General features: G+C 41.1%; 2 protein-coding genes across 4 annotated transcripts in view; one reads left to right on the forward strand and one right to left on the reverse strand.

The window, feature by feature from the left end:
- Nucleotides 1-14,418, reverse strand: part of OSGIN1 (oxidative stress induced growth inhibitor 1) — a 64,987-nt gene that overhangs the window by 39,562 nt on the left and 11,007 nt on the right. The window contains exon 3 of the mRNA XM_027646996.1: nucleotides 1,824-1,951. Coding sequence (XP_027502797.1) covers nucleotides 1,824-1,951 — 128 coding nt within the window. The remainder of the gene's footprint in view (nucleotides 1-1,823; nucleotides 1,952-14,418) is intronic.
- LOC113948958 (receptor-interacting serine/threonine-protein kinase 2-like) lies at nucleotides 28-13,725 on the forward strand. 3 transcript variants are annotated; one of them, XM_027647001.1, is made up of 12 exons: nucleotides 28-155; nucleotides 2,434-2,595; nucleotides 3,292-3,445; nucleotides 3,645-3,800; nucleotides 3,915-4,057; nucleotides 5,871-5,920; nucleotides 6,904-7,065; nucleotides 7,817-7,902; nucleotides 9,370-9,438; nucleotides 9,727-9,892; nucleotides 10,784-10,936; nucleotides 12,276-13,725. In XM_027647001.1, the coding sequence occupies exons 2-12, from the start codon at nucleotides 2,444-2,446 to the stop codon at nucleotides 12,578-12,580; spliced, it is 1,596 nt and encodes a 531-aa protein (XP_027502802.1). In that variant the 5' UTR covers nucleotides 28-155; nucleotides 2,434-2,443; the 3' UTR covers nucleotides 12,581-13,725. The 3 variants fall into 3 exon arrangements, with proteins under 3 accessions (XP_027502802.1, XP_027502801.1, XP_027502800.1); XM_027647000.1 differs by having other exon boundaries at nucleotides 41-155; nucleotides 2,442-2,595; XM_027646999.1 differs by having other exon boundaries at nucleotides 66-155; nucleotides 2,430-2,595.

The raw sequence follows: 14,418 nt of genomic DNA on the forward strand, positions 1-14,418 counted from the left end.
CACAGCCAGGGGAAGGCACAGCCAGGGGAAGGCACATCAGCAGACCTGACTCACGGCAGCACAGCTCGGGCTGTCAGAGTCCAGCTGCCAGCCGGCTCACACCTGCAACAGTTTCACTCCATCCTTCCACAGTTTTTATGTTTCTCCTTCCAGAGGTAAGCTGATTTTTATTTCCAGTTTCTTTTCCTGAGACATCTATATATGTTAACATAGAGATTCTCTCGTACTAAGGAGATATCTTTGCTATGAGTTATTTTTTTAAAAATTACTTTATAATTAGAAACTTGAAATGAATAGCTTTATAGAGTCTTCCTCGTGCCCCTGCCTGCACAGCTGGGACAGGATGGCAAAGTTATCTGAGGCTTTTAGTGTCTTACTAAAAAATAATACTAACCTCTTCCTTGCATAGGTCACCTATGGAATACTGGTTTGGGGATTTGTTGGTGAGATTTTAGAAGGATCTAGGAGAAAAAGCATTCAAAAGAGCAGAACTATTGAAAAAATGTCTTTGTTACCTTGCAATCTGGGGATTACAGAGAGACTTTGTTATCTGTAATTCCACGACAGTTCCGTATTCAATGATTAGACATTCCAACTGCTTTAGGAATTTGGGTAGCACCCTGCATAAATAAAACATTTCTCCTGTTAGGGTTAAACTCCTTTGGAGATTTTCAGTAAATCACTTGATGTTGAGGTATAGAAACAGATGTACCAACTCAGACACAGGGAGAATGGTCCTTGGCATGTCATGACATGGTTTGTAACTATGAAGGTTGAAGTGGTTTTCATTTTGATTTTAAAAAATCCCTAGCTAAATTAGGTTTTGCAAATCCAAAATAGGACCTCATGATTAGCTTTAATTTTTATCTAAGTAGCCAGTTAGCAAGAGTTTAAAAAATTCTTATATCTTTGATTCAATTTTAAATAAAAATAACTTCTTTCAGGAATGGTTTAGGTGCTAAAGTCATTACTTGATCTTCCTTGCACTGTGTTTGGATTTGAGTACATTCTTTTAGCCATTTAAATTATTACTTTTGCTGTATATAATAAAAATGAGACATAATTTTGCTGCTGACAGCCTTTTGATTACCTCCTTTATATTTAAGATTGGTAGATCTGTGTGGTCTGTCTTTGCAACTTTAAGGGATAAATGGCTCATTTGGAAATTTATCTTCATTCAAAGGAATATTTTCAAATTTTATGAAACTGTTAAATTCTCTTTCAGCCTCATACCATACTGGATTTATTCTTTAAGGAAGCCCTTAGAGAAGCACCTAAGGCAGTTATTGCTTTCAAGCTACAATAATATAACAAAAGGCAAAAAGTTCAACTGTGCTTTCCTATCAGAATGAAATGCTGTTAAAGCTGAACTGGTAAATCAGCTGCTGCATTTTTATTTGCATTTTGAGTATGGTTAGGTGCAAAACTGAGCTTAGTACCCCTCTGGTTGTGGATGTGCCTGCAGGGAGAGACTGAGGTTAACCCAAAGTAAATTGGTCATGAACCACAAGTTCAGCCAAGATCATGGGCTAATTTATCTTCTGGTTTTTGTTTCTGTTTCACTTCTGCTCAAAGTCAGAAGAATTCCAGGATTTCTGCATCCCAGGAACTATTTTTGTAGAGCACAATTCACACTCAGTAGTCTTTCACAGTTACTTCAGTCCCCTCATCTCATTCCTTTTCTAGCCCAGGTCTGCTGAGCTACACTTTGAGTTCTGACCCACTGACCCTTCAGTGATTGTTTGTTTTCCTCCTTCACCACTGACTTTTTGTTACCTCTAGTCTAATGGAGCTTCAGAGATGTAATTAAAACTGGTACTCACATGGTATGACAGTGATGCTTCGCAGAAGTTCTCTCTAATCCACGTGTGTTGCCATGCAGAGTGTCTCAGACGTGTAGCTGGCCTGGAGAGGGGCTGTACAGGGACTGTACTGGCCAAACTAGGGGCTGCTGTAAAGACACAACTCCATTTATCAGAATTCTGCCTGTCTACAACAGCAGAAAATTTGCCTTTTACTTTGCTTTTGCATTCACATGTGATTTATTAAAGAAGATATGCAAGAATGGTGCAGAACATGCTGACATGTGTTATTGAATAATTGCCTTTTCAATCTAACTGTAAGATGCTAGTTTGTTGTCCACATAAATTCAGTATCACTTTAAAATCACACCTTTTAATATAAATAATGGCCTAACATTTCAAAGTCATCAGATGGAAATAATGATGAGCAACTAATTAGCACCTTGCAGCCTCAGATGGCAAGTTAGGTGCAGACACTCCTTGGCAATTAGTGCATTTTTCCTGTCTTTATAAAGGAAGGCTTTTGCATTAGTTATTTGGGAAGTAAGGGGTGGTGCAACTTTGCTGTGGTAGAAGTGACAAAAAGTAGTTCTTAGAACATTTTTCTTTTCTGCTTTTTCTCTCCAGCCAGCCACCCAGAAATGGCCAATCCGCTACCCGTGGTAGCCCAGGAAGATTTGGAAAGCTTTACGGTGACCAGAACAGGGTCAGGCTTTGCACTCAAAGCCTTCCACATCTCTTGGAACAGTCCCATCTCTGTGAAGCTGCTGAGCAGCCAGGACACTACAGAGAGGTGGGTGTCTGATCTGCCAAGTGACCCCCAGGGGAACCCAGACCTGTGGTGGGGCCGGGACCGTGTGACCCCAGCACAGCTCCAGCCCTGCAGACACTGCCAGCCAGCCTGGAGGCACCTGTGCTCACAAACAGTGGCTTTGGACAATTTTTGGTAGAAGTAGAGCTTACTCCTGAAGTAATTAATTTTGTACTATAATAATCTATACAAACCCTGATCAGTAATCCCAGCAGGGTGTGGGATTATCTTTCTGGAGGTCCCTAAAGAGATCTCAGCTGAATTTAATCAAAACCAGCACATCTAGGTGAGAGTAGGAAACATGGGCAGGATTGCAGTGCAGTGAGATGTGCATGGAAGAACATAATGTCCTGGGAAATGGGAATGTCACTTACAGCAAAATGACACAATACAAGCTTTCTACTGCCTTCACACTTCAATCCTGCTTCAAATTGTACTCTTATGTCCATATTAAAGCATCCAGAGATCTTTCACTTTATATTGCAAAAATATGCTACACGAGGGATTGCTTCATTTTCTTAGAATTGTTTGGAAGATTACGTAATACGTGTTTATTGGTAGAATTATATTGCCTTGTGATCAACCATATGGTTCTCTCATTTCCACATCCTGCAGTGTCTCATCTCCAGCTGGAACCCCCTTCAGTCTCACCTGCCTCTAACTGGATCTTTTTTACAGGGAGTGGAAGTTGCTGCTTCAGGACATAGCAGGTGTCAGAGGCTGTGAGTCTGAACGTCTCCTACCTCCCCTTGGGATTTACCAGTGCCATGGACTCGTGGGGTTGGTGACTGGATGGATGGACAATGGATCCCTGCACTCGCTCATCCATGAGGTACAGAAAAGGTGTCATCTTCTGGGTGGCAAAATTAATTAAAAGATCTGCCAAGGAAGAACAATCAGCATGTAAATTATGGTCACAATCTGTTCTTCAGTTTCTGGATTGTGCTTCTGTTTGGTAGTTCTGTTTGTTGTCAAATGAAAACGTGAATAGCAACAATTTCACACCAAACCCTGTATTTTGTGTAACTCAGCGTCAGCTGTACCCAGACCTTCCATGTCCCTTACTCCTGAGGATCCTGTCAGATGTGGCTGAAGGGCTGCATCACCTTCACAGCCTCCAGCCTGCCTCCTGCCACTGCAGCCTGAAACCTTCCAATGTGCTGCTGGATGGACAGTACAGAGCCAAGGTAGGAGCTTTTCATCTATTGATGGAAAATCCAATTGCATATATTTATCTGAAGAGTCAACATTTAGTACCAAGACTTGATGTACTGTTACTCAAATGATTTTTTTCTCTGTAGATATCAGATTATGGTCTAACCAACTGGAGGAAACAGCAGCTGAGGTCAGCCCTGCAGAACCAGAGGAGCTGCCAGGATTTAGTGTACCTCCCTCCTGAAATCCTTGAAGGAGGCCTTCCTTCCCAGGAAGGTGATATTTACAGGTGAATGGAATTTTAAGGGCAGGTCATACCTAGTCCAGGCTATACTCTACAATGTTGCCAAAATACTTATCTTCAGACATTACAGTAAAAATGCCAGACCTGCATAATGCAGTGGGATAGTATTTCACACAAGGACAATTACAGCAGTGAATTAAATTTTAAATTATTTACCATATTTGGTGAATAAGATACCAAGGTTAAGGACTGTTTTCAGTCACATAAATATTTATATAATGGACCTAAGTGTTTTAAAAGTGTAACATAGCTGCCAAAACTTTCAGATATATTTAGAAACCTCATAACTGCTTCACACAGTTTGTAAGTGTGAACTGGTTTTGGCTTTAGTTTCAGGAAGAACTGTTTATGCCTAGAGAGGCCCAGATAAAAATGAGACTTTTCTCTCAATGGTGTCCCATTAAGGTCCTATGGGATCTCGCTGAAATAACTCCCTGAGCCACTCCAGCATTCCTACTTTTGAACAAAGTGATTTACACAAGGGAGGGAGGTCATCACTGCCACGTGTCCCTTTGGGTGTGTCACATGTGGTGCCTCAGTAAATGAGAGGAGCTGGAATCCAGCCGTGTCTGGGTGGACATCCATCAGCACGACCCACACACAGAGCTGGGGACTAACACCTTCTGATTTCTGAGCTTTGAAGAAACCAACACATTTAAATTCCTGCTTTATTGTCACAGAGGCAGGCTCTAAGAGTAATCTAATAATTCATACACTTGAGGAGAGCTATAAATGATGAGGCTAATCTGATGTTGTTCACAAACACAAGATTTTTGCACAGGAAGAATGAAGCCTTACTTTCAGGACATAAATAATTTTCCAACATTTCATTCATATATAATATATACGATATAAAATATATAGTATACAATGTATATATTTATAATATAATATATAATGATATGCTCAGATGTAACTCAGGTGCATGAGATAGGTGTATATCTAGACAGTGGTACCACAGAGAAAACAAAAATACCTGTCATATGTGAAATACTAAGTACATTTAAGTTACATGTAGGTCCACATTATATTAATATTTCCTAGAGAGTAGAAGTAAAAGCACTTCCAGGTTTCTATGTGAAAATAAGGCAGAAGAGGGTCTTTTAAACACTGTAATTCATCACTACAGCAAGGTGTGAGCAAGCAGACATCTTTATCCCAGAACTGCCTCTTCCCCTTTTGATTGCTTTGCTCCTGACTCATCCATAGCCTGTTTTCTCTCTTTCAGGAGCCCCCCCTCTTCTGCCTCTGATTTTGCAGATTAACAACTGTATTTTACACCATTAGAGTTGTGGGTTATGTATATAGATCTATGGTACCACTGGAATTCTTCCTAGGATGTTAGAAAAGGAAAAAAGTATTTAGAGCCCTATAAAAATTTGCTGAAGCAAACAGATACATCAGAATCAAGTTTTTGTAGGTTAATAGATGTGCTTGTTGGTACCTGCTGAAAAGTCCAGCCCTTTCAGTTGCTACTGAAATTACTTGAAAGCAAAACAAAAATAGAGAAAAGAGAACAAAAGATCCCAAAATTCACAAGAGCAAATGTAGATAAGGTGGTAACCTGAAATGGAATTCTAACTAAACCTATGTTTAAAAAAAATAAATTTTAACTGATTATTTTATAAGAGCAGCTCAGCTGAGAACTGAAAAATCTCATCAAACTAGGAAAGACTTGGATAGACTGTCTTGAAAAATTCTTTTTTCTTAAAATAATAAACTTGCTCTTAGAAATGAGAACACAGATACAGATTGCAAACTAATTTATGGTCTTCCAATGTTTTGGGTTTTTTTTCAGTTTTGGGATAATGTGTTGGGAGAGCCTAAGCAGACAGAAACCTTTTGAAGGTATTTATCTCTATTGTTCATGTCAGACTTTGTATTGTCCAAATCTTGCTCACAAATTCCCTTATTTTAGGGAAATTAGATACAAACAGCACTGTCTTTTCAGATGTCCCTTTGCCTTCTCTTACAGCACAAAGCTCCACAATCCAGGATGTAAAGATCAGGATTCCTCAACAAACCCTCAGTGTTTCCAAAGAATTGATCTCTCTTCCCCCGTTTGTAGCATCTCCCTGTGCTTGCTGAGGCACCGTGTCACTGAGCTGGGTTTCCACTTTTCTTTAGGGAGCAGGAATATCACTTCACATCTGTCAGTTATTGAGTGACAGGTGGTAACTGAATGGGCATAAGGCTCATTTTTACAGTTGCCATGAGTTTTAAATACCAATCAAGAACTGTGAGTTCATGCTGACTCCTCTTCAGGAAGCATCCCTACTGTCTTTGTGTAAGGATCTAGGAATGCTGTTTTGTGGAAGTGGAGGTCAGTGAAAGCTTCATTCTGCATGGCAAAACTGATTGAAGGACTCCTGCATTCTACACACTGAGACCCCCTGTAAAACACTGCCCAGAGCAATATCTCCATGTGTGTACAGCTTGTGGCTGCCACCTTGAGCCTGCTCCAGCTGAGCTTTGTGTACAGGAGGAGTTCTGTTCTTATAATGCAAGAGTGAGGCTTTTTACAAAACCATGCTTGGAATAATCACATGTATTCCTGAGGTATCTGTGCATGTAGTTTGCAATGCAGGTTTATATATCCATTTATGACTCAGTACTTGGACAAAAGTCTTTATCCTAAAATGTCCTGTTCCAATCAATAAGTAGCTATAGCTACGGTTAAAGGTTATGGTAAAAGAGTGTTAATACATTTTTGCTTTTAAAAAAGCAGTCTTTGTTTTAAAATACACAATATGACTTATGCTGAATGTAATTTAAAGAGAGTTCTGAGGTCTTTAATATTTTTTGCAGTGACGTTTTCTTTTAAACTGCAGGTCAAACAGCCCTGCTGGAGGTTCTGACAGGAATCTGCTGCAGCTCCCGGCCTGGCCTTTCAGAAGAGTTTATACCAAGCAATTTTCCTGAGAGGAACAGACTATTGCACCTCATTGCTCTGTGCTGGCATCAGGATCCAGCTCACAGACCACGGACTGCAGGTGACATTCAGGATGTGCTTTCTGTGTGAGATTGCTGATGGAGAGGGTCATTCCAGGACCATTGTTTAGCACTCCAGATGCAGCACAGCTCAGGTGGGAGGGGGCTTTAGATCATCAGAGTACCTGAGATATTCCTTCTGACTGACCCTTCTTACCACAAATTGCCTTACTTGTCTCCAAAACTGTGTTTAGTATAACGTGAAAATAAAGGAAGGGATATTATTGTTCATATATATACACATATCTAATGTATCTACACTAGCTTAAGAAAGATCAAACTGCCCTAAGCATTTCTCAATTCCAATGCACAACCAGTTCCTTTTGAAGTGTGCTATCATTGTCTACTTCAGTGGAATTGGTATGTTTAGCATCTGTTTTTAAAAAGATAACTGAGAAATTAAAATTCTGATATTTGAGGGCTTTTGAAGTTGAAATGCTGAGGAAGCAATTTGCATACAGCTTTATTGTGGTGGATTTATTGAGTCCTGAGTAAATGTTTTGCAATTAAGTTCACACATCTGTGTGAACATTTAAGAAAATATGATTTTCATGTGACTGGAACCGTTCTTTAAAATCAGGTCAAAGAGGAGACCAAGAAAAAGTATGAGGTGGAAGTTGTGTTAAACTCATTTTGTCTAGTTCATACATCTTCTCAATATAATAATGAAGTTAGTTGCAACATGCTGATGTCTAAATATATATATGCTTTGATACACAATGTGGTATTTAAAATGCTTTATTACCCCTGCAGAATGTGTAGATCTTCTAAATGGAATTTTGACTGGTATAAATAAGGAGGTAATTTCCACAGCAATCTACAGTCTGATGGATGCAAAGGTTAGTGCAAAATTAACTTTTGTTCTCCTGCAAGGATTTTACTTGTTTTGTTTGATTACAATCTTTGTGATCCAAACCCAGGAAAGGCCTTGTGTTGATTGCTTTAGTGGCTGCACCAGAGAGCTGGAGCACACCCTTTGGCACTCCAGGCTCATTTAGAAACTGTAGAAAATATATTGGGAGGTTCTCTAAAAAATAAGTCAATTGATACCTGCTATTTTAAAAATATGAGAGCTTCTTTCCAGTCACCACCTGTCAGCCTGGTAAACCCATGTGAGTAAGACCAAATATTAGCCTCAAGTCCTTCAGATTAGGGCTAGAACCAAGGACAATTTTGTGTGTACTGGTTCCAACCCAAGTAGTTCCCACCCTGGGCAGTTTGTACCTGCTGCAGCAGTACCATATCAGCACTGCTCTGTGCCCTGCACTGTTCCTACACTGACATGCTTTCAGGAACAAGGCAATTCTTGTCCTACAGTCTCAGAGGGTCCTCTGATCCCACAGGGATGGGTTGGGAATGGCCAACAGCTGAGGGACACAGCTAACTCCATGTATGTCTACAATGCCATGGGAAATGTGCCCCAAACGTGACTGCCACAAACAGAGCTGTCTCCTACCCAGTTAACTCAGCCAGTCATGGTGGGGGAGCCAGGAATGAGCTGCAGCCTCAGCCCAGCCCTCTGACTCTGCCTGCAGTTACACAGCCCGTGCTGCACCCTGGGGCTCATTGCTGGGCCCGGGTCTGTTGTGTGAGGGATTATTTCTACCTGTTGCAGTCACATTCTGGGATTGTAGAACAGACTTGATCAATGTTTTAGTAGCTGGCATAGTTATAGTCAAAGCCATTTTTACTACTGCTGAAGTTTATTACCAAATATTCCATAATCTAATGCTTTGATTGCCCTTGAGCAAGGTTTTATTTTTTCATTTGCTGAATTAATAAAGAGCACTATTTATTGTTCAAATTGGTAAGTCCAAAATTACTGTGAAAATGATACTGAAGTTTCTTGAAAATTGATCAATTCACAACTGTTGAAGTATAAAACCTAAAAAATAGTTTAACAAATCTGCTGTGGATGTAGGAATGGGAAAACAGTTACAAGTATTGACACATCCTTATTGCAGACAGTTTGGCACACTAACAGAGCATGGCTGTGCTGTTTGGATCCTTGAAGGAAAACATGTTAGAGCTAGCCCAGTCTCTCTCAATATGGGCTTATTTTCACCTTTTCCTGCATGAGTCAAAAGTGGGTTTTAAAATAAATGTGAAACACCAGAAACAGTAAGAGGTCAGAATTTTGTGTCAGATTCTATGCCCACTGACATGTGTTAAAATGTAAAATTGCTCAGTGCAATTCCTTGTTAGCACATATGAGCACACCTTAGAGTGTAATATCCATTGTCAGTATAAATTCTTGAAGAGCCCACATCTGTCCTCACTGGAGTTCCTGTGCTTTCTCCTGCCAGGAGAGAGCGCTTGATGCTTGCAAAGGCTCAGCCACCTACACCCTGCAGACAGGCACCTGCAACTCGGAGGTGAGTACAGACAGTGCAGCACTTCAGGAGCTGCTGCTCTCCCCTGACAGCCCTGCCAGTGCACAGAGCAAACACAATGCATAGTGCAAAATGTCCCTGCCCAGGATAACTCCACCCAGGCAGACCACGAACCCCACTGCTTTACCTGGTTCACAGCAACTGACCCTGACGTGGCTCTTGAAAAAACGTCTTCCACTTCAGATTTGTTCTGAACCTCTCCTGTTTAGAAAAGGGTTTGGAACAAAACTTTCCAAGAAGGTAACTCTTCTCCATTTTGGTCTCTTTCAGATCATCTGCCCACCAAAAAACAACCGCTTAATCAGCAAGAAAATTCCTCTCATAGTGCCGAGCTCAACTGGCCTACTTGATAGCAGTGGAAATAATGCAGGAAGAGAGAATATTCTTGAGATGGGTCTGTCAAATACTATCCCACAGAATGCAAAAACAAGAAAAGGTGTCTACCTTGAACTATATTTAGCTCCAGCTATTATAAGAAAAGCATAACTATTACTAGTTGTTCAATGCAGAAATGTTATTTTCCATGTAAAATTGTCCCTTCTCAGAGTAAAGCTGTGCCTTCTACTGGTATCATCTGAAGTGTGAGTTCACTGCAGGAAACCAGAGACACCACAATGTTTTTTGACTAAATGTATAGATAGAAAAGCTGGGTTTGCTAATTTTTTCTAGAATACTGAGCTGTAAATATAGAGCTGCCTTTCCCTCACACATCAAATATTGAGTGTTGGCTTTGACAGAACAAGACCCTCCTGGGAATCCCACTGCTTTGTGCCACCAGGAATAACTGCTTTTTCTGTAATTTGCTAAGAAAAGGAAAAAAGCTTTAAAAAGACTGTATTGCCAGGAACGTGTGAATGATTCCTGATAATCACCATTCCCATGTAAATAACTTCCTTTATCTTTCCAATGTGGATCTGCCCTATCAAAGTGTTTACATTTGTGTCAATAAGTGATTTTCAGTAATTCTCATGCCTTTGGATACAAAAGTTGAGACATTAAGAAATTAATTCACTTGTAGCAACATCTGCATTTCCAAGCCCTTTAGTTCTGACCAACAGCATCAGACTCATCACAGAACAAAACGTTCCATGACTTCAGTAACAAATTCCTGCAGGCAGCTTGGAAAAGTCTGGTGTGTGTAGTAATATACACCAAAATCTTCCTAGGAATAGTGGTGTGGAATGAAGAGCCAGAAGAACAGCCAGTAATAAGTAAGCACTCTCAAGTCAGTCTTAAGTACCAGTCTTCTGCAGTGGGTGACAAATGTATAGTGGTTTGTTGTTGTTCAATTCAAGGGTCTAATCTTGCTCATCTTAACCTTTTCCAGATCATCCAGGCTCTGAGAGTAGAAAACCAAACTTGTTTAGGAAGATTCCTTTATCTGGTTCAGCTGCAGACACACAAAGCAGTCAGGATGTGGCCCCACTGCTGGCTCTTCAGCACAGCCCACAGCCAGTGCACCCTGGACAAGCAGAGACAGGTGAGGCACCACTCCCAGGCTGAGGTGGCAATATTTGCCTTGGCCAGATCTTAGCGATAAAACTGTTAAAAATATTTCTAAATATTAAGATATTTCTAAATTTTGTGCACATTTTAAAGTATTTAGTGTAATAGGTGCTCCTAATTTGATACAAATGTCTCACCAGTCTATTTACATATAACTGCTCCTCTCTTCCCAGAAGTCCAGGCACTGACCATTGAGAACACTGGCTCCAGTGTCATTGCCCAGAATGTTCTTTCCAGGATCACTGTGAGGCTGAGAACAGTTCTGAAAAGACCATAATAAAAATACAAAATATACACCACACATTGAGTGTGAAATACACTAGTTGTTTAAGTCTGGGATTATTTGTTTTGCAATCTTAAGCTGTGCATTGTATACCTCTACAAGAGTAGCTGCTGACTACAGAAACAGGTGACAGGGTGCCCTCTGTTCCCTTACTCACATGGTCTCATCTCCCTACAGAACAGAGGCAGAAAGGCTCAGCTGCTGGTTTGGGAAGCCTCACTCTGCCTGTGGGTGAACCTTTGGGAGCTGGTTTTGCTAACTGTTTGCAGACTGGCTTACGATAGTTCTCAGCCTAGCTGGCCTTCTCCATGGCAATTCACTTGAGTGATGGCATAATTTCTGAATAAACCAACAGACTAGATTGTGCAGGAGAAGTTCATCACACAACACTACAGCAACAATCAGACTGACAGAGGCATGTTCTCCAAAGCAACATGACTTCTGGTTCTTAGTTTTCTCCTCTACACTAAAAACCCTGGTATCAGTACTAAGTGTTCTAATCACTCTGTGAAAAGAGACAGAACCCAAAGCTCTCCACCATTTTGCCAGGAGTATTACTTTTCTTATCAGTTTGACTTTGGTGTATATTCATTTTCCCAGTTTCATGCTACGTTTCAAATGCTCCTGCTACCCTAAGCTGTGGTCTTTCCTTCCACTTTTGACAGGAGAAAGTTTTCTCATCTGTGTCAAGCCAAGCTGCTTTGCATGAAGTTTGATACAGATGCTCAATGAATAGCACAAGACCTGAAAATCTGCTCCCCTAAAAAAATGAGCACTTAATGGTCTTTAGAAACACTTATTTTCTGTAATCTGATCTTCATGAGTTTCAAACAAAAGATGAAAATACTTTGGACTAGTTTTGAACATAGAATGCAAATAAACTAACTCTTCCCACTTCCTTCCTCTACTGAGTTTATACTTCTGGTGTTGATATTACCACTTGCTAAAAACTTCTGGAAGAAAATAATACAGGTTTAACACGTTTTGTTTCCTTTTCCCCTTTCACTTCCTTTTCACTTTTTGTTTCCAGGTCCTTGCTGCAGAGGAACCTTCTGTCAGATCCTCACCTGCCAGAGACAGAGCATCCTGAGCTGCATGACAGAGGGCCGCCTGAACCACCTGCTGGACGTGCTGCGCTCGCAGCAGGCGCTGTCCCGGCCGGACTACGAGACCATCACCTCCCAGCCCACCCTGACCGGCCGGGCCCGGGCCCTGCTGGACACCTGCCTGTGCCTCGGGGAGAGGGCAGCACAGGGGGTGCTGACTGCACTGTCAGGGACCAAGTGCAGTCCTCTGGGACAAGTCAGCCACTGCCCAGACTGCCCTCTGAGGTGAACAGGCTGCTGCCGTGCTGCAGTGCTTTGCAGTGTTACACCCCTCTGAGCAGCAGAGCTTTGTGACAGCAGTGACTCACATTAACTCCTCATACCAGCGACCAAAGTCAATCCTTCCTACAGCCCAGGATTTTTGTAAGGTTGAAAGGCTTCAGAGAATCAAGAAGTATTTCTTCAACAGGGCCTTAAGGAAGACTCGGATGGGAGACTGCCTGGGAATACTGAGTGCTGGAGGCTTCCTTGCCTTCTTCTGAACTTATCCATGGACACGGATGCTTTGGAGTGTCCTGCTGCTGCCTGGGCTCATCCACAGGTCACAGACCCTTCGAGTTCACACTGGAGTTCCAGTTTGTCCAGTACACAGAAACACTGCTGTTATCAAAATGTTCCCAGGCACAGCAGAGTAAGATAAGTGGTACAGCAAGCAGTGATAGCAAAAGCCAGCCATGAACAAGCACTAATGTACAGAAGGCAGCAAGCCCCATGGCAAGCACAGAGCCTGTCAACAGCTCAACAGCAAGAGCAGCTATAAATGTGATCTAGCACATTCCAATCAAATCTGGTGTTGCCTTGGACCCCTCAAGCCTTGTATTGGGTGCTGTGACTGTGTAAGCTCTGCTCAGCAATAACAAAAACATCCCTGAATTATCGACACTGTTTTCGGCACAAATCCAGAGCACAGCCCCGTAGTGCTGCTATGAAGAAAATTAACCCTACCCCATCCAAAACCAACAAAACCCATCCAAAACTGTGAAGGAAAATAATATTACTCTAATTATAATGAAAATGATGATATAAGATGCCAGTTTTTTGAAGGCCCAGTGGGATTTCAAGCTCCATGGCACCAGATTAACATGAGAATTTATACAATCTACAGGTATTTCAAACACAAAACCATGTTACTCTGTTGCTTTTGTTCTCTCTGCAGTCTCAAAGTGCTCACTGAATTGAACAGTTTGGCAGATTGCAATTTTGAGTACAGTAATATGTTGTCTAGGCACACTTAAAGAGAGAAGAAATTTGTTACATCAAATTTCCAGCTACAGTACTGCTGAAAGCACAAACGTAACTTTCTTTTACATAACTTAATTAAACTTTGAGATTGCCTTGAGATAAAATATTGTTACTATTAAAAGCAATGTCTATCAGGATGTGTTGACAATAGTTTTGCTTATTAAAGGAGCTAAATATCTATTTCACAGTTAATTTTTTTTTTTCAATCTACACTTTAAATGTGAATTTTCAACAGTCTCTGCTAAAAAAGGGATGTGAGGAAAAGAACTTCTGTCACAGTGTTTTGCCTCTTTAGAAGGCATAAAATAATCTGAGCAAAACAAATAAACATTCACCTGTGAGTGAACTGGGACACAGTTCCCAATTTTTAAAAGAGAAACTGGCAGTACTATAGAAACAGTTATCAGCTTCTGTTGGACACTTCATACTTCTGTGAAAGATGTGCTGGCTGGCAGGCTATGCTGATTTTTTGTCACTATGTTTTTGACACAGAAAGAGTTTCAGCTCTTTTCTAGAAAGAGCTGCCTACTTCAGAATATAATCTGATGCCAGCCTAAGGCCAGTCTCCAATGTTAAATGCAGAACTGGCATCAAAGCAGTGGGAGCACAAGTTATCAGCGTGGTAGTTTTGAAGGGATAATACCAGTCTGTTGGAATGACACTGCTGTTGATAGAAAAAGTTTTGATCCCAAACTAAAATACAGTAAGGTGAAAGCAGCACCATTTTGTCCCACCAAAAATCTAAACTCTCTTAAGGCCTGTAGTGTGTTGGCTGTGGAGCAGTGTCTGATGCTGCTCACTGGTGTGAAACATCCAAAGCCTGTG

Source organism: Corapipo altera, unplaced genomic scaffold (genome assembly GCF_003945725.1).
Source record: "Corapipo altera isolate COAL_440 unplaced genomic scaffold, ASM394572v1 62, whole genome shotgun sequence".
Classification (NCBI taxonomy): domain Eukaryota; kingdom Metazoa; phylum Chordata; class Aves; order Passeriformes; family Pipridae; genus Corapipo; species Corapipo altera.

Bases quoted from the DNA above. Each gene is read 5' to 3' on its own strand.
- LOC113948958 (XM_027647001.1), top strand. From the start codon at position 2,444: ATGGCCAATCCGCTACCCGTGGTAGCCCAGGAAGATTTGGAAAGCTTT. The intron at 4,058-5,870 runs GTGAATGGAATT...GTTTTTTTTCAG, and splicing joins CAGGAAGGTGATATTTACAG to TTTTGGGATAATGTGTTGGG. The intron at 9,439-9,726 runs GTGAGTACAGAC...GGTCTCTTTCAG, and splicing joins CAGGCACCTGCAACTCGGAG to ATCATCTGCCCACCAAAAAA.